The following is a 23,581-nucleotide window of genomic DNA, read 5'->3' on the forward strand; positions in this document are numbered from 1 at the left end:
ATTTCTGTACCTATATTCTAAGGATTACTGATCATTAGTTTTCTTTTCACATGATGTCTTTGTCTGGCTTTGGTATCAGAGTAATATTGGCCTAACAGGATAGCTGAGAAGTGTTCCTCTTCAATATTTTTGGAAGAGTTTGAGAAAGTGGTGCTAATTCTTCTTTAAATGTTTGGTAGAATTCACCAGTGGAGACATCAAGTCCTGGACTTTTCTTTGTTAGATTTTTTATTACAAATTCAATCTCCTTACTTGCTACATGTTTATTTAGATATTCTATTTCATCTTAAGGAAGTTTTGGTAATTTGTATGTTTGTTTGTTTTTAATTTTTATTATGATATGTTATTCACCATACATGACATCATTAGTTTTTGATGTAGTGTTCCATGATTCATTGTTTGTGTATAACACCCGGTGCTCCATGCAATACGTGCTCTCCTTATTACCCTTCACCGGGCTAGCCCATCCCCCCACCCCTCCCCTCTAAAACCCTCAGTTTATTTCACGGAGTCCATAATCTCTCGTGGTTCATCTCCTCCTTCTATTTACCTCCCCCTTCACTCTTCCCTTCCTTCTCCTACTGATCTCCCTGTGATTTCTTATGTTCCACAAATGAGCGAAACCATATGATAATCGTCTTTCTCTGCTTGACTTATTTCACTTAGCATAATCTCCTCCAGTCCCGTCCATGTTGCTGCAAATGTTGGGTAATCATTCTTTCTGATGGCTGAGTAATATTCCATTGTATATATGGACCACATCTTCTTTATCCATTCATCTGTTGAAGGGCATCTCAGCTCCTTCCACAGTTTAGCTATTGTGGACAATGCTGCTATGAACATTGGGGTGCATATGGCCCTTCTTTTCACTACGTCTGTATCTTTGGGGTAAATACCCAGTAGTGCAATTAATTTCCATGCCTTTAGTAATTTTTCTATTGCACCTAGGTTATCTACTTTGTTGGCATACACTTAACTGTTCGTAGTATTTTCTTATAATCCTTTTTATTTCTGTAAGCTCAGAGTAATATCCCCACACAAAATCAGTTGTATTTTCTACACTATCAATGAACAGTCCAAAAAGGAAATTAAGAAAACAGTTCCATTAGCATGACAAAGAATAATCAGGAGTAAATTTAACTGAAGAGGTATAAGACTTATACACTGAAAACCAAGACACTGATAAAATAAAGACTGAAATAAATGGAAATATACCCCATGTTCATGGATTGGAAAATTTAATATTGTTATAATCCCACAAAGTGATCTACAAGTTCACTATCATCCCTATCAAAATTCCTTTTGAAAGAAAAGGAGCCTTTTTTGCAGAAATGGCAAAGCTGATCCTAAAAATCAAATGGAACTGCAAGAAACCCCAAATAACCAAAGTAACCTTGAAAAAGAACAAAGTTGAAGACTCACACTTCCCAATTTCAAAACTTACTATAAAGCTATAGTAATCAAAACTGTATGGTACTGGTATAGGATAAACATATAGAACAAGGAAACAAAACTGAAAGTGGAGGAATAAACACATACTCCTATGCTCAAATGATGTTCAACAAAGGTGCCAAGATCATCCAATGGAGAAAAAAATAGTCTCTTTAACAAAGGTGATGAGACAACTGGATATCCAAGCCAAAAAGAAAAAAAGAAATTGAATTTGGGCTTATTCTTAACACTATATATAAAAACTAATTAAAAATGGAAAAAAGACCTAAATGTAAGAGCTAAAACTATAAAACTCATAGGGGTAAATCTCCATGACTTGAGATTTGGCAATGATTTCTTAGATATGACATCAAAACCATGAGCAACAAAAGAAAAAAGAAACTAGACTTCATCAACTTTTTTAAAAAATTTGTACAGATAAGAACACTATCAAGAGAATGAAAAGAAATTCTAGTATAGGAGAAACATGTGTAAATTATATATCTGGGAAGTATATATCTGATAAGAGCCTAGTATCATATAACTGATAAAGGTCTAACAGATATATCTCAAATACCTTATACACACATACGTGTGTGTGTGTGTGCGCGTGTGTGTGTGTGCGTGTGTGTGTATGGAGGGGAAGAAAGGAAGTGAGCATGTGGGCGGGAGAAGGGGAGTGGCAGAGAGAAAATAGATGAAAGTCTAGTATCCAAAACTCATAATTCAACCACAAAAAGAAAATAATGCAATTAAAATATGGTCAAGGGATTTGGATATAGACCTTTCTCCAAAGAAAAAATACAAATCGCCAATAAGCACATGAAAAGATACTCAAAATCATTAGTCTATTAGAGAAATGTAAATCAAAATCACAATAAGACACCACTTCACACCCACTGGAATGACTATAATAAAAAAGACCCATGGGGCACTTGTGTGGCCCAGTCAGTTAAGTGTCTGCCTTTGGCTCAGGTCATGATCCCTGGTCTCAGGATCAAGCACTGGACTCCCTGCTCGGTAGTGAGTCTGTTTCTCTTTCTCCCTCCACACCTCCCCATGCTCATGCTCTCTCTCTCACTTGCTCTCTCTCTCAAAATAAGTAAATAAAATCTTTTTTAAAATTTAAAAAATAAAAAAAATTTAAAAAGATCCTAACAAGGACATCAAAAAATTGCAACACTCACACATTGCTACTGGGAACATAAAATGGTGTAGCCACTGTGGAAAACAGTTTGGCAGTTCCTCAAAAAATTAAACATAGAATTACCACATGACCTGGCAAGTCCACTCCCATGTTTATATCCAGGAGAAATGAAAACAGGTGTTCAAACACCTGTCCACAAATATTCATAGCAACATTATTCATAATAGCCAAAAAGTTTACAACTCAAATGTCCATCAACTGAAAGATAAACAAAATGCGACATGTCAGTACAAGAAAATATCATTTAGCCACAAAAAGAATGAAGGATGAAATGCTGATACATGCATACATACAGGGATGAACCTTGAAAATCTTATGGTAAATAAAAGAAGCCAGACAGAAAAGGTCACATATAATATAATTCCATTAGAGGAGATGTCCAGAATAAGTACTATTCATTAAGACAAAAAATAGATTAGAGTTTGTCAGTGGCTGAGCAAAGGGGAGAATGGAAAATGACTACTCAAGGGGTATGAGGTTCCCTTTGGGATTATAAAAATGTTCTGGAACTAGATAGTGGTGACTTTTGCACAATATTGTACTAAAAGCCACCGAATTATACATTTTAAAATGGTTTAAATGGTGAATTATACTTCAATTTAAAAACTAGAAAAAAGAGGTGCCTGGGTGGCTCAGTTAGTTGAGTGTCTGACTCTTGATTTCAACTCAGGTCATGATCTCAGGGTTGTGAGATTAAGTCCCACGTTGGGCTCCGCACTCAGCACAGAGTCTGCTGGAGTTTCTTTCTCCCTCCCCTTCTGCTCCTCCCCCCAGCTCACATCCTCTCTCTCTCTCTCTCTAAAATAAAATAACATAAAATAATAAAATTAAATTTATTTTAAAAAAATTAAAAGAAAGAAACCAAAGAATTGTAATAGGGTATCCCAAGATAATAGTAAAAGTACTCCAGGACAACAGTACTGAAGAGTAAACAGTCCATACTGGAACAGGATAATGGAGGATTCTGAAAGAAAAGTCTCCTCAGGGGGAAAAAAGTACCAACTGATATATTTGTACATAAGAAAAATATTATAGGAGAGTGTGACAGAGTTCTTGGGGCATTTAAGGGGAAAAGTTAACAGCAGTTGCATAGAAAAACAACACAAACATTAGCTCCAAGGAAAATGATGTGTATGAAATAGCTATGCACCTCTTGGCTAGCAACTGTATTTATATAAAAAGTGGTAATTCAGTTAAAACTGAAACTTTTGAAATAAATATATGGTAAGGAGGGAAGATAAAAGGATGAAGAAGTGAGGGAACTGATGTGGAAGACAAATTCTCATTTTCCAAAATAGGCTGTTAATATCAAAAAAATAAAAATATTGGAAACAATTTAAACATTTTATTTAGAAATACAGAGTTAAATACTAGAAGAAAAAGCTAGTATTTTCATAACTATTAAATTATATAAACTGACCAAAATTTGGGAACTAAATTAATAATTTTTATTTTATTAAAAAATAGCTAGTGGAAGAGACTGCTGGTTATCCCCAAGAGCAGTTCTTCCCTTCTGCTTCAGCAACAGAATTAGCAGGTTACACAGCTAAAGATTACATTTTCCTGTCTGCTTTGTATACCATGACTAAGTTCTGGCCAATGAGATAGTAAGTGAAGTGATAGATGCTACTTATGGGTCATACTGTCATACTTCTAAGGAGAACTACCTCTCCCCTTACCTCTTTCCTGATGGCTAGACAGGGAATATGGTGGCTGGAGAAAAGGCATTCACCTTGGGCAATGAGACAGAGCCATACATTAAAGATGGCAAAACGATGAGATTGAGTCCAGTAACACTTCACCAGAGCAGAATGAATACACCAGCTCAATTATGAACTATTATAGAAAATACAGAAATAAGCTTCTATCTTGTTTAAGCCTTGTTATTATGGTCTCTCCTGTAAAGCAGTCAAACCTACAGCATTTCTAATACAGACTGAAATCAACCAAAAGAATATAATAAAATTTCTTATGTACATAAGGTTTTCAACTAAGCAACTACTAACAGGAATGCTAAGACTTCCTTACGAAATTTAGGAATTATGGTAAAAATTTACCTTTTTTAACTGAAGACTGATGTTGCTGTTGTTCATTATGACCTTGAGAAAAGGCTTGCATTCCATTCGTCTTACACTATTGAAAGAAAATAAAATATACTTTTTAACTATGGCTTAAAAATTTTATATAACGCTTTTTTTTTACCATCCAAAACTATTTTCCTAAACAATTAAAGTATTAGTCAAGACATATTTCTGGCCTAAAGGATAAGCAATCTTATAAGAATGCTTATTAAAAATAAGCAAAAAAAATATTTCAAAATATATTCACATATAACTATTTTGTCATGATTTTTTTTAACTAACTCCTCTTCTGATTCCATGCTCACCAAGAAGTATACTGATTACAATTTAGCTTCCCATAAATCTCCCTAGTGCATATAATAAACTAATAGAATCAATAAGAAAATATCCAGCACAAGACAGTAAGATTTCTCATGACAAAATAATGGGTTTTCTGATTTTATAAATCAGTTTCACAAATTTGGTCAATACAATCTATCCTTAAGATAATCTCTTACACTTACAAAAATCAGTTTGCAAACAGCAGGACATACTCTGAACCATGATAATTCATTAAGGTAGGTTTCTCTGAAGACATCTATCCTGAAAAATGAACATCTCTGCTCTATCAATCACTGTAGTAGCAAGTTGTACCCCATTCCTTAAACATCTGCAAATTCTATCAAGGTAACTCTGCAAGAAGTCAGAAAGATTAGCCCTATGACACAATGAAGAGTAATGAGATAACTCTACAATACTGAATCATCAAAATAAGTTACTAGAAAAAAATCAAATTTTAGCAAAATCTTTATTTTAAGTAGAGGTAGAAAAATAAGAAAATGTCAAAGATCTTCATTCTCCAAAGTTTCTCTTCCTGTTAGATTTAATAAACAACAACATGAACCACCATATGGTCTTTTTAAAAATTATTTTTTTTAAATTTGAAAATTTCAGCAGAGGCACACTTCACTAACCCTAAATGCAAGACCAAAAATCAGTTCAAAGTAAACTGTAATCTGAAAAAAAATTAAGAAACAATCTCTTTTTAAAATAGTATCTAAAAGAAAAATTTACTTAGGAATAAATTTAACCAAGGTGGTGAAATATTTGTACATGGAAAACTATAAGACACTAAAGAAATTAAAGATGACATAAATAAATGGAAAGATATCCTATGTTCATAGATTGAAAGAATACTGTTAAAATGTCCTTACTATCTAAAGTGATCTATAGATTCAATACAATCCCTTTCAAAATTCCAGTAGCATTTTTTTATAGGTAAAAGAGTCCTGGGGTGCCTGGGTGGCACAGCAGTTAAGCGTCTGCCTTCGGCTCAGGGCGTGATCTCGGCGTTATGGGATCGAGCCCCACATCAGGCTCCTCTGCTGTGAGCCTGCTTCTTCCTCTCCCACTCCCCCTGCTTGTGTTCCCTCTCTCGCTGGCTGTCTCTATCTCTGTCAAATAAATAAATAAAAAATCTTAAAAAAAAAAAAAAGAGTCCTAAAATTCATATGAAAAAACAAAAGACCACGGGTAGCCAAAGTAATCTTGAGTAAGAACAAAGCTGGAGGCATCGCACTTTCTGATTTAAAACTATGTTACAAAGCTGTAATAATCAAAACACTATAATACTGTCATAAAAAGACACATAATGGGATACTTGGCCTGATCTCAGGTTTGTGAGTTTGAGCGTCATGTTGGGTGTAGAGATTACTTAAAAATAAAATCTTAAAAAAAAAAAAAAGAAAGAAAGAAAGAAAGACACATAAATCTATGGGATAAAATAGACAACCCAGAAATAAACCCACACACCTACTCAACTAATCTTTGACAATGGAACCAAGTATACACAATGGAGAAGGGATAGTCTCCTCAAAAAATGGTGTTGAGAGGTGTCTGGGTGGCTCAGGCGGTTAAGCAGCTGCCTTCGGTTCAGGTCTAATCCTGGGGTCCTGGGATCAAGCCCGACATCAGGCTCCCTACTCAGTGAGGAGTCGGCTTCTCCCTCTCCCTCTTCCTCTCCCTCTGCTGCTCTCCCTGCTTGTGCTCTCTCACGCAATCTCTCTCAAATTAATAAATAAAATCTTCTAAAAAATAGTGTTGAGAAAATTGGATATCCACGTGCAGAAGAATGAAATTGGGATCCTTATCTTATACTATATACATAAAAATGAACTGAAAATGGATCAAAACCAAATATAAGGCCATAAAAACCATAGAAAAAAACATATGGAAAAAGCTCCTTGACACTCGTCTTGGCAATGATTTTTTGGATATGACATCAGAAGCACAAGCAACAAAAAGCAAAAATAAGTAAGTGGGACTACATAAAACTAAAAAGCTTCTGTACAGCAAAAGAAGCAACAAACAAAATGAAATGGCAACCTACTGAATAGGAGAATATATTTGCCAACCATATTTAATGGGTTAATATCCAAGATATATAAAGATCTCATACAACACAATATCCAAATAATAATAATAATCCGATCTAAAAATAGGCAGAGGACCTGAATAAACATTTTTCCAAAGAAAACATACAAATGGCCAAGAGGTACATGAAAAGATGCTCAACACTGCTAAATCATCAAGGTAATGCAAATCAACACTACAATGAGATAGATACCACCTCACACCTGTTAGGAAGGCTACTATCAAAAAGATAAGAGAGAAGTGTTGGCAAGAATGGGGGGGAAAAAGAATTCTTGTACAATGTTGGTGGGAATGTAAATTGGTTCAGCATTTTGGAAAACAGTATGGAAGTTCCTCAAAAAATTAAAAGTAGAACTACTGAAAGATTCAGCAATTCCACTTCTGGGTATATATCTAAAGAAAATGAAAACACAATCTTGAAGACTGTGCATTCCCATGTTCATTCACTGCAGCATTATTCACGATAGCCAAAGTAGGGACATAACCTACATATCCATCAACAGATGAATGGATAAGGAAAATGTGGTAGATAGATAGATGATAGATAGATAGATAGATAGATAGATAGATAGATAGATAGATAGATGAAAAATATATAAATAGAATATTATTTAACCATAAAAAGAGAAGAAAATCCCACCACATGTTACAACATGAATGAACCTGGAAGACATTATACTAAGTGAAATAAGCCAGACACAAATATTGTATGATCTCACTTACATGTGAAATGTTAAAAAGTCAAACTCATAAAATTAGAAAATAGAGTGGTGTTTGCCAGGGGCTGAGGATAGGGGGAATGGGGAGATGCTTGTCAAAGAATGCAAATTTTCAATTACAAGATAAGTTCTAGAGATCTAATATGCAGCATGCTGGTTACAATTAATAATGTTGCATTATATACTTGAAATTTGCTCCGAGAGTAGATCTTAAGTGTTCTCCCCTACACACACACATACAAATTTGGTAACTATGTGAGGTGATGAATGTGTTAATTAACTTTATTGTCATAATCACATCACAATGTATACCTGCATTAAATCATCAGGTTGTATACCTTTATAAAAAAAATCATGTTGTATAATCTAAATATATTCAATTTTTGCCAATCACACCTCAAGAAATCTGGAAAAAATGGTACTTTGTAATTTCTGCATATATTAGCAACTAAAAATACAGATTATTTCAAATCTTTCATAGCATGTAAGAGAGTACATTTACTAAAATTATATAATTTTTTCAATTATCATAATCTTACAATAAAATCATAATCTTACGAATTGTACAATCTTACATAATCAAATCAATAAAATTTGAGAATTCTGTAATAAAGATATGCAGAAAGTATGGTGGAAGGAATGAGTAGGAGTATCAAATTTGGCTAAAAATGTCAGGAAAGGGGTGCCTGGGTGGCTCAGTCATTAAGCATCTGCCTTCAGCACAGGTCAGGATCCCGGGGTCCTAGGATCGAGTCCTGCCTCAGGCTCCCTGCTCAGCAGGAAGCCTGCTTCTCCCTCTCCCACTCCCCCTGCTTGTGTTCCCTCTCTCGCTGTCAAATAAAATCTTTTTTAAAAAATGTCAGGAAGGGCTTTACATGATACTTAAACAATACTTGGAGGATTAGTAGTAGTTAGACTGACCTGACCAGTGAAAAAATGAATGTTTATGGAAGAAAATAACAGCTTTCTGTTGGGAAGTATGGGGTAATATGGCTAGTTTAGGAAATGGAAAATTGAATAGGCTTGAGTAAAGCAAAATAAACACCAGGTTTTGTTGTTTTTTTTTTTTTTCTCAAGTCAAGGCTCTTTCCAATTTATGGTACAATACCCAATATTCTATTTGCTTTTTCATATTTATAGCAAAAATGTCACTCCTGTCACTCATCTTAAACAAATGTACACCACTGAAATAACAATGGAGAATGAGAAGAGGTAAATGCATATCAAACTCCATTCCTAGAACAAAAGTTAAACAGGAAAAAAACTAATTCATTGAGAGTTAATTTCTGTACTATAAAAGAGCTCCTACAAAACAATGAAAAAAAAGGCCTATCATAAAGTGGGCAAAGGCCAGGAAATGGTAATACAGATGAAGGAAAATTCAAATTACTGGTTTTTTTAAGTTTTTTTTTTAAGATTTTATTTATTTATTTTACAGAAAGAAAGCATGAGCCAGGGTTGGAGGGAGCACAGGCAGAGGGAGAGAGAGGGGGAAAGAATCTCAAGCCAACTCTGCTGAGCACAGAGTCCAATAGGGGGCTCAATCTCAGGATACTGAAATCAAGAGTCGGATGCTTAACCAACTAAGCCACCCAGATGACCTTAAAATTACTCTTAAATAAATAAAAGATTGCTACAAAATCTTGACATTCCTCCCATCAACAGGTAAATTCTTTATCTCCTCCCTTTGAATCTGAGCAAGTTCTGTGACTGCTCAGACAGATCCGATATGGCAGACATGACACTCTTCTGATTTCCAGGCCTTCAGAGTCTGGCAGCTTCCACCTCTTATCTTTTAGAACATTAGTCTTGGAACCCAGACATGGAGCTGTGAAAAGCCCAAGCCACTTGGAAAGGCCATTTGTAGGTGTTTCTTGTATTCCACTGAAGCAGCTGAACCCTAAGCCAATAGCCAGAATCAACTCCCAGCCATGTAAGTAAGCCATCTGGCCATCCAGTCAAGACTTTAAATGACTCCAATCCTAGATGCTACCTGACTGCAGCCACATTACTGAACTTAGAAAAAGGCCACCTAAGCCCAGTCAATCCACAGGGCTATGAAAGATAGTAAGAAGCTATTGTTTTCAAAGTTTTCAAGTATATTTTATGAGGTAATAATAAAAAACAGAGGTTAAAAGAAGTTATTCAGCAGAGGGAAGATAATATCAAACAGAAACATGGATTTATACAAAGAAATTAAGAGCACTAGAAATGAAGTAAATAAAGGTGAAATAAAACTCATTCTTTTATTTCTTATTTTAAAATATAACAGGTGAAAGCAAAAATAACAGCAATGCATTATGTATTTATAGTACAAGCTACAGTAAAATTATTCCCATAGTACAACGTGAATGGGAGGGAAGACTCTACCAAAAAAACTATCAGATCTAGTAAGTGAATTTAACAAGATCTATATACAAAAACCAATACTATTTCTGTATCCTACCAGCCAGCATGTGGAATTCGAAATTTACAAAAAATACCACTTATAATAGTATCAAAAAATATAAAATGGTTATAAATTTGACAAAAGATGTTCAAGACCCCTATGCCAGAAAATACCAAAAAATGGAAAGACAGGCTGTGTTCATGAATCAGAAGACTCAGTATTGTTAAGATGTTAATTCTTCTCAAATCAATCTTTAGACTCAATCAAAATTCCAGTAGACTTTTTTGTAGAAATTAACAAGCTCATTTAAAACTTACATGGAAATGCAAAAGACCTAGAGAGCTGAGACAATTTGAAAAAGACTAAAGTTAGTGAACTTTCACTATCGTATATCAAGACTTATCATAAAGCTACAGCAGTCTGTAAAATGTGATGTTGACAAAAAGATGGACACATAGGAGACCTATGTAGTGTGGTGAATATAGTTAACAATATTGTATTGCATAACTGAAAGCTGCTAAGAAAATAAATCTTAAATGTTCTTGCCATAACAACAACAAATGATAATTGTGAAATGAAGAGTATTTTAATGAAATTCGTTGTGGTAAACATTTTGCAACATACAAATGTATCAAATCATCACATTGTACCTCTTAAACGTAGTTACATGTCAATTATATCTCAAAGTTGGGGGAAAAGACATAAATCAGTAAAGCATATTAGAGTTTAGAAGTAAACTCACGGGGGGGAAAGATGGTGGAGGAGTAGGGGACCCTATTTCAACCGGTTCCCTGAATCGAGGTAGTTATCCCTGGATATCTACCAGACCAACCTGAACACCCACGAAATCAGCCTGAGATGTAAGAAGATATGTCTGAATCTCTACAAATGAACATCTCCACTGCTGGGTCTCGAGGTATGAAGTGGGGAGCCTAGAGTCTGCACGCAGATATTGGAAGATAAATGGAAGGGGGAGGGAGCGCCGTTCTCGTGCACCGGGAAGGCAGAAGCCTCCCGGACTGGGGAGTGGGCACACTAGCAGACCGGTAGCAGCAGCAGGGAAACCAGACTGAAACTGGGAGCTTGGGAGCATGCCTGCGAACTGAGGGCAGCTGGCAGTTTTAGAAGCACAAAGGGCAGAGACGTGCTGGTCCTGGGAGTGAGGGCTGGGAGGGTGGCTGTGGGGCGCACAAACCAGGACACTGTGGGTTTTTAGCAGCACCAACAGAAACGGAGTTAGAGTGGCTAGGAGAGCTCAGTGAAGAGCAGATTGCGATCTCTCTGTTCTAAGACAGAGGTTTGGGTAGGGTCAGTGCTACTCTAACTCTCAGAAGAGACACAGAAAGCGGCCAGGGAAAGCCACCAGAGAACAAAAGCCAGGAAAACCCGGTTCTCACTGTGCCCATCCCCCCCCCCACAGGCGGCAGGGCAACCCTGTGCGTGGCAGGCCCCTCCCCCAGAAGGCAGGCTGAAAGAACAAGAAGCCCACATCCCTAAGGTCCCTATAAAACAGGTGCATCTTGCTCGAGTCCTGGTCGATAATTTAGACTCTGTATATCCCTGCAACCACACCTCATCAGAATGAAAAGGAGGAGGAACCCCCAACAAAGGAAAGAAACAGAGACTGTGGCTTCTGCCACAGAACTAATGGATATGGATATAACCAAGTTGTCAGAAATGGATTTCAGAGTAACAATTATCAAGATGATGTACAGGCTTGAGAAAAATATTAACAAAAATACAGAATCTCTAAGGGCTGAAATGAGAATGAATCTGGCAGAAATTAAGAATTCTATGAATCAAATACAGTCTAAACTGGATGCTCTGACTGCCAGGGTAAATGAGGCAGAAGAACGAATTAGTGAGCTAGAAGATGAGATGATAGAAAAGAAGGAAGAGAGGTAACATGGGGGAAAAAACCTCCATTTTCATGAAAAAAAGCTACAGGAGATTACTGACTCAATGAAACATTCCAATGTCAGAATTATTGGGATCTCCAAGGGAGTGGAGAGAGAGGTCTAGAAGAGATATTTGAACAAATTGTAGCTGAGAACTTCCCTAATCTGGTGAAGGAAACAAGCATTAGTGTCCAAGAGGCAGAGAGGACCCCTCCCAAGATCAATGAGAACAGACCAACACCACGACATATAACAGTACAATTTGCAAATCTTAGATCCAAGGATAAAATCTTGAAAGCGCCAGGGAGAAGAGAATCCTCACCTACAGAGGGAGGAACATCAGAATAACGTCAGACCTGTCCACAGAGACCTGGCAAGCCAGAAAGGGCTGGCAAGACATATTCAGAGCTCTAAGTGAGAAGAACATGCAGCCAAGGATACTATATCCAGCAAGGCTGTCATTCGGAATGGATGGAGAGACAAGGAGCTTCCAAGACGGGCAGAAACTGAAAGAATATGTGACCACCAAGCCAGCCCTACAAGAAATGTTAAGGGGGGGGGTCTATAAAAGTAGAAAGACCCCAAGAGTGATACAGAACAGAAATTTACAGAGATAATCTATAGAAACAAGGACTTCACGGGCAACAGGATGACACTGAAATCATCTCTCTCAATAATCACTCTCAATGTGAATGGCTAAATGCTCCCATAAAACAACACAGGGTTGCAGACTGGATAAAAAGACATGACCATCTATATGTTGTCTACAAGAGACTCACTTTGAACCTAAAGATACATCCAGACTAAAAGTGAAGGGATGGAGAACCATTTTTCATGTCAACAGACCTCAAAAGAAAGCTGGGGTAGCAATTCTCATATCAGACAAATTAGATTTTAAGCTAAAGACTGTAGTTAGAGATACAGAAGGACACTATATTATTCTTAAAGGGTGTATCCAACAAGAGGATCTAACAATTATAAATATCTATGCCCCCAACAGGGGAGCAGCCAACTACATAAGCCAACTGTTAACCAGAATAAAGAGACATATAGATAATAACACGTTAATAGTAGAGGACCTCAACACTCTGCTCTCAGCAATAGGCAGATCATCTAAGCAGAAAATCAACAAAGAAACAAGAGCTTTGAATGACACACTGGACCAGATGGGCCTCATAGATATATACAGAACACTCCACTCTAAAACAACAGAATACTCATTTTTTTCAAACGCACATGGAACTTTCTCCCGAATAGACCATATATGGGGTCACAAAACAGGTCTCAACTGATACCAAAAGACTGAGATAATTCCCTGTATATTCTCAGACCACAGTGCTCTGAAACTGGACCTCAATCACAAGAAAAAATTTGAAAGAAACTCAAACACTTGGAAACTAAGGACCATCCTGCTTAAGAATGTTTGGGTAAACCAGGAAATTAAAAAAGAACTTAACCAATTTATGGAAACCAATGAGAACAAAAACACATCGGTTCAAAACCTATGGGACGATGCAAAGGCTGTCCTAAGGGGGAAATACATAGCCATCCAAGCCTCACTCAAAAGAATAGAAAAATCTAAAATGCAGTCCTTATACTCAAACCTTAAACAGCTGGAGATGGAACAAAAGAACAGGCCTAACCCATGCACAGAAAGACAACTGATTAAGATTAGAGCAAAGATCAATGAATTAGAAACCAGAAATACAGTAGAGCAGATCAACAAAACTAGAAGCTGGTTCTTTGGAAGAATTAATAAGATCGATAAGCCACTGGCCAGACTTATTCAAAAAATTAGAGAAAAGACTCAAATTAATAACACTATGAATGAAAGGGGAGAGATTAATGACTAACACCAAGGAAACAGAAACAATCATTAGAAATCATCAACAACTATATGCCAATAAATTAAGCAACCTGGAAGAAACGGATGCCTTCCTGGAAACCTATAAGCTACGAAGACTGAAACAGGAAGAAACTGATAACCTAAATAGACCGATTATCAGTGAAGAGATTGAAGCAGTGATCAAAAACCTCCCAAAAAACAAGAGTCTAGGGCCTGATGGATTCCCTGGGGAATTCTACCAAACATTCAAAGAAAAAATAATACCTATTCTCCTGAAGCTGTTTCAAAAAATAGAAACAGAAGGAAAACTACCAAACTCATTCCATGAGGCCAGCATTGCCTTAATCCCAAAACCAGACAAGGACCCCACCAAAAAGGAGAATTACAGACCGATATCCCTGATGAGTATGGATGCCAAAATTCTCAATAAGATCCTAGTTAATAGGATCCAACAGTACATTAAAAGGATTGTTCAACATAGTACTAGAAGTCCTAGCAACAGCAGTCAGACAACAAAAAAGAATAAAAGGTATTTGAATTGGCAAAGAAGAAGTCAAACTCTCTCTCTTTGCAGATGACATGATACTTTATATAGAAAACCCAAAAGATTCCACCCCCAAATTACTAGAACTCATACAACAATTCAGTAATGTGGCAGGATACAAAATCAATGCTCAGAAATCAGTTGCATTTCTATACACTAACAATGAGACTGAAGAAAGAGAAATTCGGGAATCGAACTCATTTACAAGAGCACCAAAAACCATAAGATATCTCAGAGTAAACTTAACCAGAGAGGTAAAGGATCTATACTGTAGAAACTACAGAACCCTGATGAAAGACACTGAAGAAGACACAAAAAGATGGAAAACATTCCATGCTCCTGGATCGGAAGAATAAACGTAGTTAAAAGGTCTATGCTACCCAGAGCAATCTACACTTTCAATGCCATACCAATCAAAATACCAATGACATTTTTCAAAGTGCTGGAACAAATAATCCTAAAATTTGTGTGGAATCAGAAAAGACCCTGAATCGCCAAGGAAATGTTGAAAAAGAAAAACAAAGCTGGGGGTACCACGTTCCCGGATTTCAAGCTATACTACAAAGCTGTGATCACCAAGACAGCATGGTACTGGCACAAAAACAGACACACAGACCAATGGAACAGAATAGAGAACCCAGAAATGGACCCTCAACTCTATGGTCAACTAATCTTTAACAAAGCAGGAAATAACATCAAGTGGAAAAAAGACAATCTCTTCAATAAATGGTGCTGGGAAAATTGGACAGCTATATACAGAACAATGAAACTTGACCACTCTCTCACACCATACACAAAGATAAACCCCAAATGGATGAAAGACCTCGACGTGAGACAGGAATCCATCAAAATCATAGAGGAGAACATAGGCTGTAACCTCTTCGACATCAGCCACGGCAACTTCTTTTATGACACATCTCCAAAGGCAAGGGAAACAAAAGAAAAAATGAACTTTTGGGCTTCATCAAGATAAAAAGTTTCTGCACAGCAAAGGAAACAGTCATCAAAACAAAGAGGCAACTCACAGAATGGGAGAAGATATTTGCAAAAGAAACTACAGATAAAAGGCTGGTATCCAAGATCTATAAAGAACTTCTCAAACTCAATACCCGAGAAACAAATAATCAAATAAATAAATGGGCAGAAGATATGAACAGACATTTTCCAATGAAGACATACGAATGGCTAACAGACACATGGAAAAATGTTCAACATCATCAGCCATCAGGGAAATTCAAATCAAAACCACACTGAGATACCACCTTACACCAGTTAGAATGGCAAAAATTGACAAGGCAAGAAACAACAAATGTTGGAGAGGACATGGAGAAAGGGGAACCCTCTTAGACTGTTGGTGGGAATGCAAGTTGGTACAGCCACTTTGGAAAACAGTGTAGAGGTTCCTCAAAAATTTAAAAATAGAGATACCCTATAACCCAGCAATTGCACTACTGGGTATTTACCCCAAAGATACAGACGTAGTGAAAAGAAGGGCCATATGCACCCCAATGTTCATAGCAGCATTGTCCACAATAGCCAAACTGTGGAAGGAACCGAGATGCCCTTCAACAGACGAATGGATAAAGAAGATGTGGTCCATATGTACAGTGGAATATTACTCAGCCATCAGAAAGAATGATTACCCAACATTTGCAGCAACATGGATGGGACTGGAGGAGATTATGCTAAGTGAAGTCAGTCAAGCAGAGAAAGACAATTATCCTATGGTTTCACTCATTTATGGATCATAAGCTATAGCAGGGAGATCAGTAGGAGAAGGTAGGGAAGAATGAAGGGGGAGGTAAACAGAGGGGGATATGAAGCACAAGAGACTATGGACTTCAGGAAACAAACTGAGGGTTTTAGAGGGGAGGGGTGGGGGGATGGGCTAGCCCAGTGAAGGGTATTAAGGAGGGCACATATTACGTGGAGCACTGGGTGTTATACACAAACAATGAATCATGGAACACTACATCAAGAACTAATGATGTACTGTATGGTGACTAACATATCATAGTAAAAAAAAAAAAAAGAAAGAAACAGCATGCGTTGTGATGTGCACTGGGTGTTATACGTAATTAATGAATCATTGAACACTACATCAAAAACTAATGATGTACTATACAGTGGCTAACTGAACGTAATAAAAAAAATAAATAAACTCACACATGTATACTGATTTTCAATACTCTCACAAACAACCCAAACAACACAAAATCAAACAACCCAAATAAGGCAAACCACCCAAATATCAAAAATGTGCAAAATATTTGAACAGATACTTCAAAAAAACGAAAAAAAGAAAAATACAAATGGAATGTAAGCTGATGATAAGATGCTCAATCTCATTAATCATTAAGAAAATGCAAATTTAAAACACGGGTAGATACTAATACTCACATAATAAATGGCTAAAAATGGTAGGCTATGAAGCAACTGGAACTGGCACATGCTACAGGTGGGAGCATAAGATGGCACAACCACTTTGAAAAACATTTTGGCAGTTTCTTATAAGCTAAACAAACTCATAAAACCCATCAATTCCATTTCTATGTATTGGGTGTATGTCCACACACAAACCTGAACACAATCATCCAGAGCAGCATTATTCATAATATCCAAAAACTAGATACAATTCAATGTCCATCAAGTGCTGAATAAACAAATTGTCCTATATTCATAGAGCAGAATGCTATTTCACATTAAAAAGAAACCAACTATTAGTATATACAATAACATGAAAGAATCTCAAAAATATTATGCTCAGCAAAAAAAATCTAACACCAAAGGATATATATGCATGATTTCATTTACATGACATTCTAGAGTAGTCAAAACTAATTTACAGTTGAAGAAAACAGATCAGTGGATGCCTGGAGCAAGAGGGAGCATTAGGGGTTAGTGGAAGCATGGATGATGAATGACTGCAAAGGGACATAAGGGCACTTTGAGGGAAGATAAAAATGTTCTATATCTTCATTGTGAGGCTGGTTACATAGGGTATGTATTTGTCAAAACATGAACAAGTGGGTTTGTTTCACTGTAAATTATACCTTAATAAAGTTGGCTTAAAAAATACATGGTTAGTAAAAAGTATCCAGCATATATGTGGCACCTCCGACATAGGTTCTGGTAGCTTTTGCATTATAACTGAAGCAGCAGACAAAATTTTCAGTGTAGGAGTAAATTTCATTATATGATTTGGTTTTCCTCTATAAAATCTATAATGTTAATATACTCCTTTTTTGGGGCGCCTGGGTGGCACAGCAGTTAAGTGTCTGCCTTCAGCTCAGGGCGTGATCCCGGCGTTCTGGGATCGAGCCCCACATCAGGCTCCTCCGCTATGAGCCTGCTTCTTCCTCTCCCACTCCCCCTGCTTGTGTTCCCTCTCTCGCTGGCTGTCTCTATCTCTGTCAAATAAATAAATAAAATCTTTAAAAAAAAAAAATATATATATATATATATACTCCTTTTTTACACATAAAATTTTTTGAAGAACGTGAGTGGTTCCAAAGAAAGTTATAAACATTATTATTGTATTAAGGGGGCATGTTAGCTGATAGAATAAAACAAAACATTACAATGACTTATAAAAAATTAATATAAAGCAAAAGTAATTAAGATATCATGGTACTGACACAGAGACATGCAATTAGATCGATGGAACAGAATAAAGAGCCCAGAAAAAGACCCTATGTATATGAAAACATTATATAATAAATATGTTATAAATCTTTATGGAAATAATAGATTATTCACGAATTATACTTGAGACTTGGTCATCTACATGAAAAAAATTAGATTTCTATCTTATATCATACAAAAAATCAATGTCAGGTAGACTATACCTGAACACGTATGTAGGAAAATATCTTTTCCAATGTTAGCAATGGGAAGACTTCACAATGACACAAAAAGTGAAATCGTAAAGAAAAACAATGATAATATGACTACATTAAGATTTAAAACTTCTGAACAAAAACACCACAAAAAAGAAATAATTCTCTCATAGACCATATTCCCAGGAAAGAACATATTTGCTCTGCATACAAGAAAAATTAAAATCCAAAATATAGTTTAAAGGCATATAAACCAAAAAGAAAGACAACCCAAGAAAAATGGGCAAATGATATGAATTGGCAATTCAGAAAAAGAGAAAATCCAAATGGCCAATTAAAATGTGAAAAGATACCCCACTTCACAAGTAATAGAAAATTAAAAAATAAAACCAATAAAAAGATATGATTTCTCAGGGGTAACTGGGTGGCTCAGTCAGTTAAGTGTTTGCCTTTGGCTCAGGTCATGATCTCAGGGCCCTGGGATAGAGCCCCATGTGGCGCCATCTGCTGCTCATTGGGGAGACTGCTTCTCCCTCTGCCCCTCCCCCCACTCATGTGCACGAGCGAGCGCGAGCTCTCTCAAATAAATAAAAATCTCTTTAAAAAAGATATAAGTTCTTAAACAAGACAAAATGTTGAAGTCTGACAATAACAAGACAAGGATATAGAAAAATCAGACCTCTCCTGCATTGCTCATACAAATCACTTTGGAGAGTAATTTAGCAGTAAATAATAACATTGAAGATAAGATTACCTGTTAACACAGTACTTCTAGTTCAGTTTTATAAGAAGAAGACCTCTCAAACATGTATAAAATATAACATATGGATGGATGTTCATTGTGGCATTTATTATAAAATAGAAACAAGTGCCAAGCCCACCAACAGAAAATGGAACAAAAAATATGGTATATTATTATATAGAGATTTTTTTGTATCAGCATATATAGAACAGTTTCATTCATTTTAAAAGTTGCCTAACATTTTATTTATTATGAATATACTTATGCTTGTGCATGCATAATCTATTTCTGGAAGTATCTAGGTGAGAAACTGGTACAATGGTTAGTTCTGATCAGAGGAAGTTGGTGACTAGGGGATAGACACTGCAGGGAAATTTTTCACTAAATGTCATTTTATATGTTTTCAATTTTAAATTTTGATTATTTTACTTAGTCAAAAACTAATATTAGAAATTTTAAAATATAAACCTAAATGCAGAAAGAATGGCAAAAACACATGTGGATATAACACTATTTATATAAAATTATAAAACAGTTAAAACAATTATATTTGTTATAGCAAAAGCACTAATACATTCCTGGAAACAATTACAAATTGAGAATAATTAAGAGGGTAAGGAGGAGGGTGAGAAGAAAATGGGATGGTGGAGGGGCACGGTCCACAGGCACAGCCAGGAAAACTGTTGCACGTATGGAGCAAGCACTTACTACATGCCAGAGACAGTGCTAAGACTTTGGGAGCATTAGCTCACTGCTGCCTCCTCCTCACACTTAACTGTGAGAAAGACAGCTCTTAGCCCCATTTTCAGGTGAGGAAATTGAGGCTCTGAGAAGTTAAAGAAATCACTCATGTAAGGTCACAGGGCAGGGAAGTGGCAGGGCTAGGGCTCAAGCTCATCTTCCTGTCAGAACCTTGGCATGTGGCTATGTGCCCCTCTGGCCAGCCACCCCTTCTCTGGGCCCATTTCTGGGACAAGCCTTATGCACACATTTAATGTAACACTTGGGGATGGCAGGAAATAGGATTCCATTGCACAACGAACATTATTCTCATATACCTGCACAGGGGGTGAGAAGAGGAGGGTAAGAAGAAAATAGGTTAGTGGAGGGATAAATACGGGTTTTGAAATATATGTTAGGTTTCTTCTTTAACATTTTTAGGGGGGGAGGAGCAGAGGGAAAGGAAGAGAGAGAATCTTATCTACAACCCTGAGATCGTGACCTGAGCCGAAATCAAGGGTTGGATGCTTAATCAACTGAGCCACCCAGGTGTCCCTCTTTAACGTTTTCTAAAACAAATATAGCAAAATGTTTAGATTTAAAAATGCTGGGCAACAGGTATAATTTCCTTCAATACATTCTTGAAATATAACTTTTTTAAAAGTATATAAAGTACCTAGCCCAGTACCTAGCACAGCACCAACTAACAAATGTTACTTTCTAATCTGCAATGCTTCATTTTATTATAATTTCTAGGACTTACTCTGCTAACTCCACTTTGCAAGCACTGAGTGTTGCATGAATATTCATTTTGAAAGTTGAAAGGGAATACTGCTCCTGTTAGAAGGGAAAAAAAGAAAACTACATTAAATACCCATTACTTCGATAAATGATATACAACCACCCAAAAACCTTAAGTATCCAGGATATTCTAGGTACTGTTTTCAACGGTTTTCTGATAACTCATTTACTTAACAAATATTTATTAAACACTATGAAATGTCAGTCACTGTGTGTCAGCCGCTGTGAAAAGAGTTCAGAAATAAGAGAGTTCATGGTCTATTTTAAAAGACAAGCTCATAAACAATTACTATAATAAAAACAAATAAGTTATATGAGGGGTACAGAGAAGATACTAGGGGAGAGCAGAGTGGGCTTTGTGATATAGAGGAAAGCTTCACAAAAGGAAATAATTCTGGGGTCTGGGTGGCTCAGATGGTTCAGTGTCCAACTCTTGGTTTTGGCTCAGGTCACGATCTCATGGGTCGTGAGATCGAGTCCTGCATTGGGCTCCAAGATCAGTGCAGAGTCTACTTGAGAGTCTTTCCTTCTGCCCCTCCCCCAGCTCAAGCCCAGCCCAAGCTTGGTCTTTCTCTAACTCTCTCTCTAAAATAAATAAATAAATCTCAAAAAAAAAAAATAAATAATTCTATCTGGGTCTTGAAGAAAAGCAGAATTCTCTGGGGATGTGAGCTAGCCAGGGAGTACGGAAGTATATTGAAAAAGGCCAAAATTTATTTCTGATTTACCAAGCTTTTCTACCTAATAAAACTACTCCTCTCTGGATCTTAAGAGGATACAATTAAATGAGAGACGGGCCCACTACCTTTAACCCCTATAACAGACTTTGAAGGAAAGGATCAAGAGAAACCAAATCTGTACAGATAAAAGAGTGAGGGGTGCTGTAAAAATGCTGGTCACAGAAAGGAGCTGCTGCTAATGGCTTTGTACCCTTCCCTTTCAGAGAAAATCTGAGACCTGACCCACACCTACTGCTTCTTCAGCACACCAGAAGGGGATGGCATCAACACTGCTAAAGCTATGGTCCAGAATATCCCTAATTTCATTTGTCTGTCCTAAGTCATGGCCATCTTCAGAGGAAACACGACCAAAGTAGAGACAATCTTCCTTGTAAGAACCAAGGATGGGAGAACAAATAGAAGACTGAGGAACTGGTGCCATTTCTATCTTTTCTGCTTCATCTTTGCACCCAATAAAAGAGCTATTTTTTTCCTTGTTCTAAGCAGTCAGTTATTCAGTTGAACACATGGACTAAAGAGTATTTTAATAGGATGGTGACATATGTTTATATATTAATATTTAGGATATATATATATATATATATATATATACACACACACACCTAAGTTAAAATACAGAAGCCATTCTGGCAACAAAGAAAAAAATAAAAGGTTAATAATCCAATTAAGGAAAAAGTATTCCAAAAATCTGTCCAAAATAATAGTTTTACAGGCAAAAGAAAAATCTTTAATTTTAGAACGTTTGTTTAGATTTCCTGAAAAATGAGACTATATGTCCTAGCATAGCCCTAATCTATAACTGTTGTTTTGTTTGTATTCATTCACTTATTCATTCATTTATATGCTGTTAGGAATTTTTTTTAAAAGCTAATTCTCTCTCCAGTGTGATTGCTCTGCAGTGATCATAATCACAGGGCCCAATGTGTATTGAGAGTATCATTCTAAGCAGAAGCCGGTTAACCATGAAAATGAGACAAGAAAAAAATACACAAAGTTGTTCTCAGGCAAGAACTATTCTTCCTACCTTTGTTAGTCTGGTAGATTATGGACTCACAGTCTATTAAGAGTCTTTTTCTTCGGTTTTTAAATTCTTCAAACAAACAAGATCATTAGTTTTCATTATTCCTTACCCACCATAAACAATTATTTCATGTATTATTTAGCCTTTCAAATATTACTTAGCCATTAAACAATTAATATTTAAGGATATGTACCCTAGATTACTCACCAGGGGGAGAAGTCAGATGACGAACAGGTCTTGCTGGTTGAAGCGGTTTACCAATCAATTTTTTGGTTTCCATTATCATAAAGACCTTGAGGTTCCATACTTTAGGAAGGAAAAATGTATCTTATCTTTTCAACAAGATAATCAAGATGCTTTTATATACATACACATACACAACATTTATTTGAAGATAATCTATTTTATAAGTTAAGGTGGAAACCTTAGCCCCCTTTATACCATCTGTCACAATGGAACATTCCCTCTTTTGAAACATTTTCCTCCATAACTTCCCTGACTTTTCTTTTGGTTTGTTTCCTATTTCTTTGACTACCTCTTCTAACTTCCTTGACTTATTCCTCTTCTTTTCTCCAATTAAATTGAGGAATTCTTCCAAATTTGGCTTTGATCCTTTTCCCTGACCTCAACTATTCTGATGATTTCAGCTACCTATCTACATGATAAATATACCCTAATTTATACATTTAGCATCCACCTCTCTTTTAATTTCCAATTCTATTTTTTAGGATACTTCCATTTACATCTTATCACACACACCTCAAATTCAAGATATCCAAAATCAAATTCATTACTTTGACTCCAAAGATGTTCCTCTTTCAGTATTCCTTAAAGTTTTCAACTCCCTCAGACCACCTTTGGTTAAATAAGATCTAAATACAAGCCTCCATACCATAATTAGTCTCTAATTCCTGTCTATTCTACTTCCAAAATATTTCCCAAATCTATTTTCCTCCTACCCACCACTACTCTTTTAGTTCCATAGTAGCTCTGAATTCATCTCCCTGATCACTCAGTCTTATTTAAATACTCTCTCCTCTCCGTATGTTCATGGGACATAGTGAATATGCCTACATCGTGGCATTAGAGGCCACTGTACTATACTATAATGACTGATTTGTCTTTTATACTTACAAAAGTGAGGAGCAGATTCTTTAAGTGAGAAACAATATTTTCATTCACCCTCTTTCC

At 36.4% G+C, this 23,581-nt stretch overlaps 2 protein-coding genes across 3 annotated transcripts in view; one reads left to right on the forward strand and one right to left on the reverse strand.

Annotated features, from left to right (window-relative positions):
* Nucleotides 1-21,846, forward strand: part of NECAB1 (N-terminal EF-hand calcium binding protein 1) — a 222,406-nt gene extending 200,560 nt beyond the window's left edge. The window contains exon 15 of the transcript XR_005833662.1: nt 21,573-21,846. The gene's annotated coding sequence lies outside the window, so the exon portion shown is untranslated. The remainder of the gene's footprint in view (nt 1-21,572) is intronic.
* Nucleotides 1-23,581, reverse strand: part of CUNH8orf88 (chromosome unknown C8orf88 homolog) — a 43,402-nt gene that overhangs the window by 14,034 nt on the left and 5,787 nt on the right. The window contains exons 2-5 of one of the 2 annotated variants that reach the window (XM_040625789.1): nt 22,598-22,696; nt 22,394-22,459; nt 20,592-20,665; nt 4,696-4,771 (exon numbers count right to left, since the gene is read on the reverse strand). In XM_040625789.1, coding sequence (XP_040481723.1) covers nt 4,696-4,771; nt 20,592-20,665; nt 22,394-22,459; nt 22,598-22,676 — 295 coding nt within the window. In that variant the 5' untranslated portion in view covers nt 22,677-22,696. The remainder of the gene's footprint in view (nt 1-4,695; nt 4,772-20,591; nt 20,666-22,393; nt 22,460-22,597; nt 22,697-23,581) is intronic. The other variant, XM_040625790.1, reaches the window with a different exon arrangement.

Source organism: Ursus maritimus, unplaced genomic scaffold, assembly GCF_017311325.1.
Source record: "Ursus maritimus isolate PB19 unplaced genomic scaffold, ASM1731132v1 scaffold_9, whole genome shotgun sequence".
NCBI classification, from domain to species: Eukaryota; Metazoa; Chordata; class Mammalia; order Carnivora; family Ursidae; genus Ursus; species Ursus maritimus.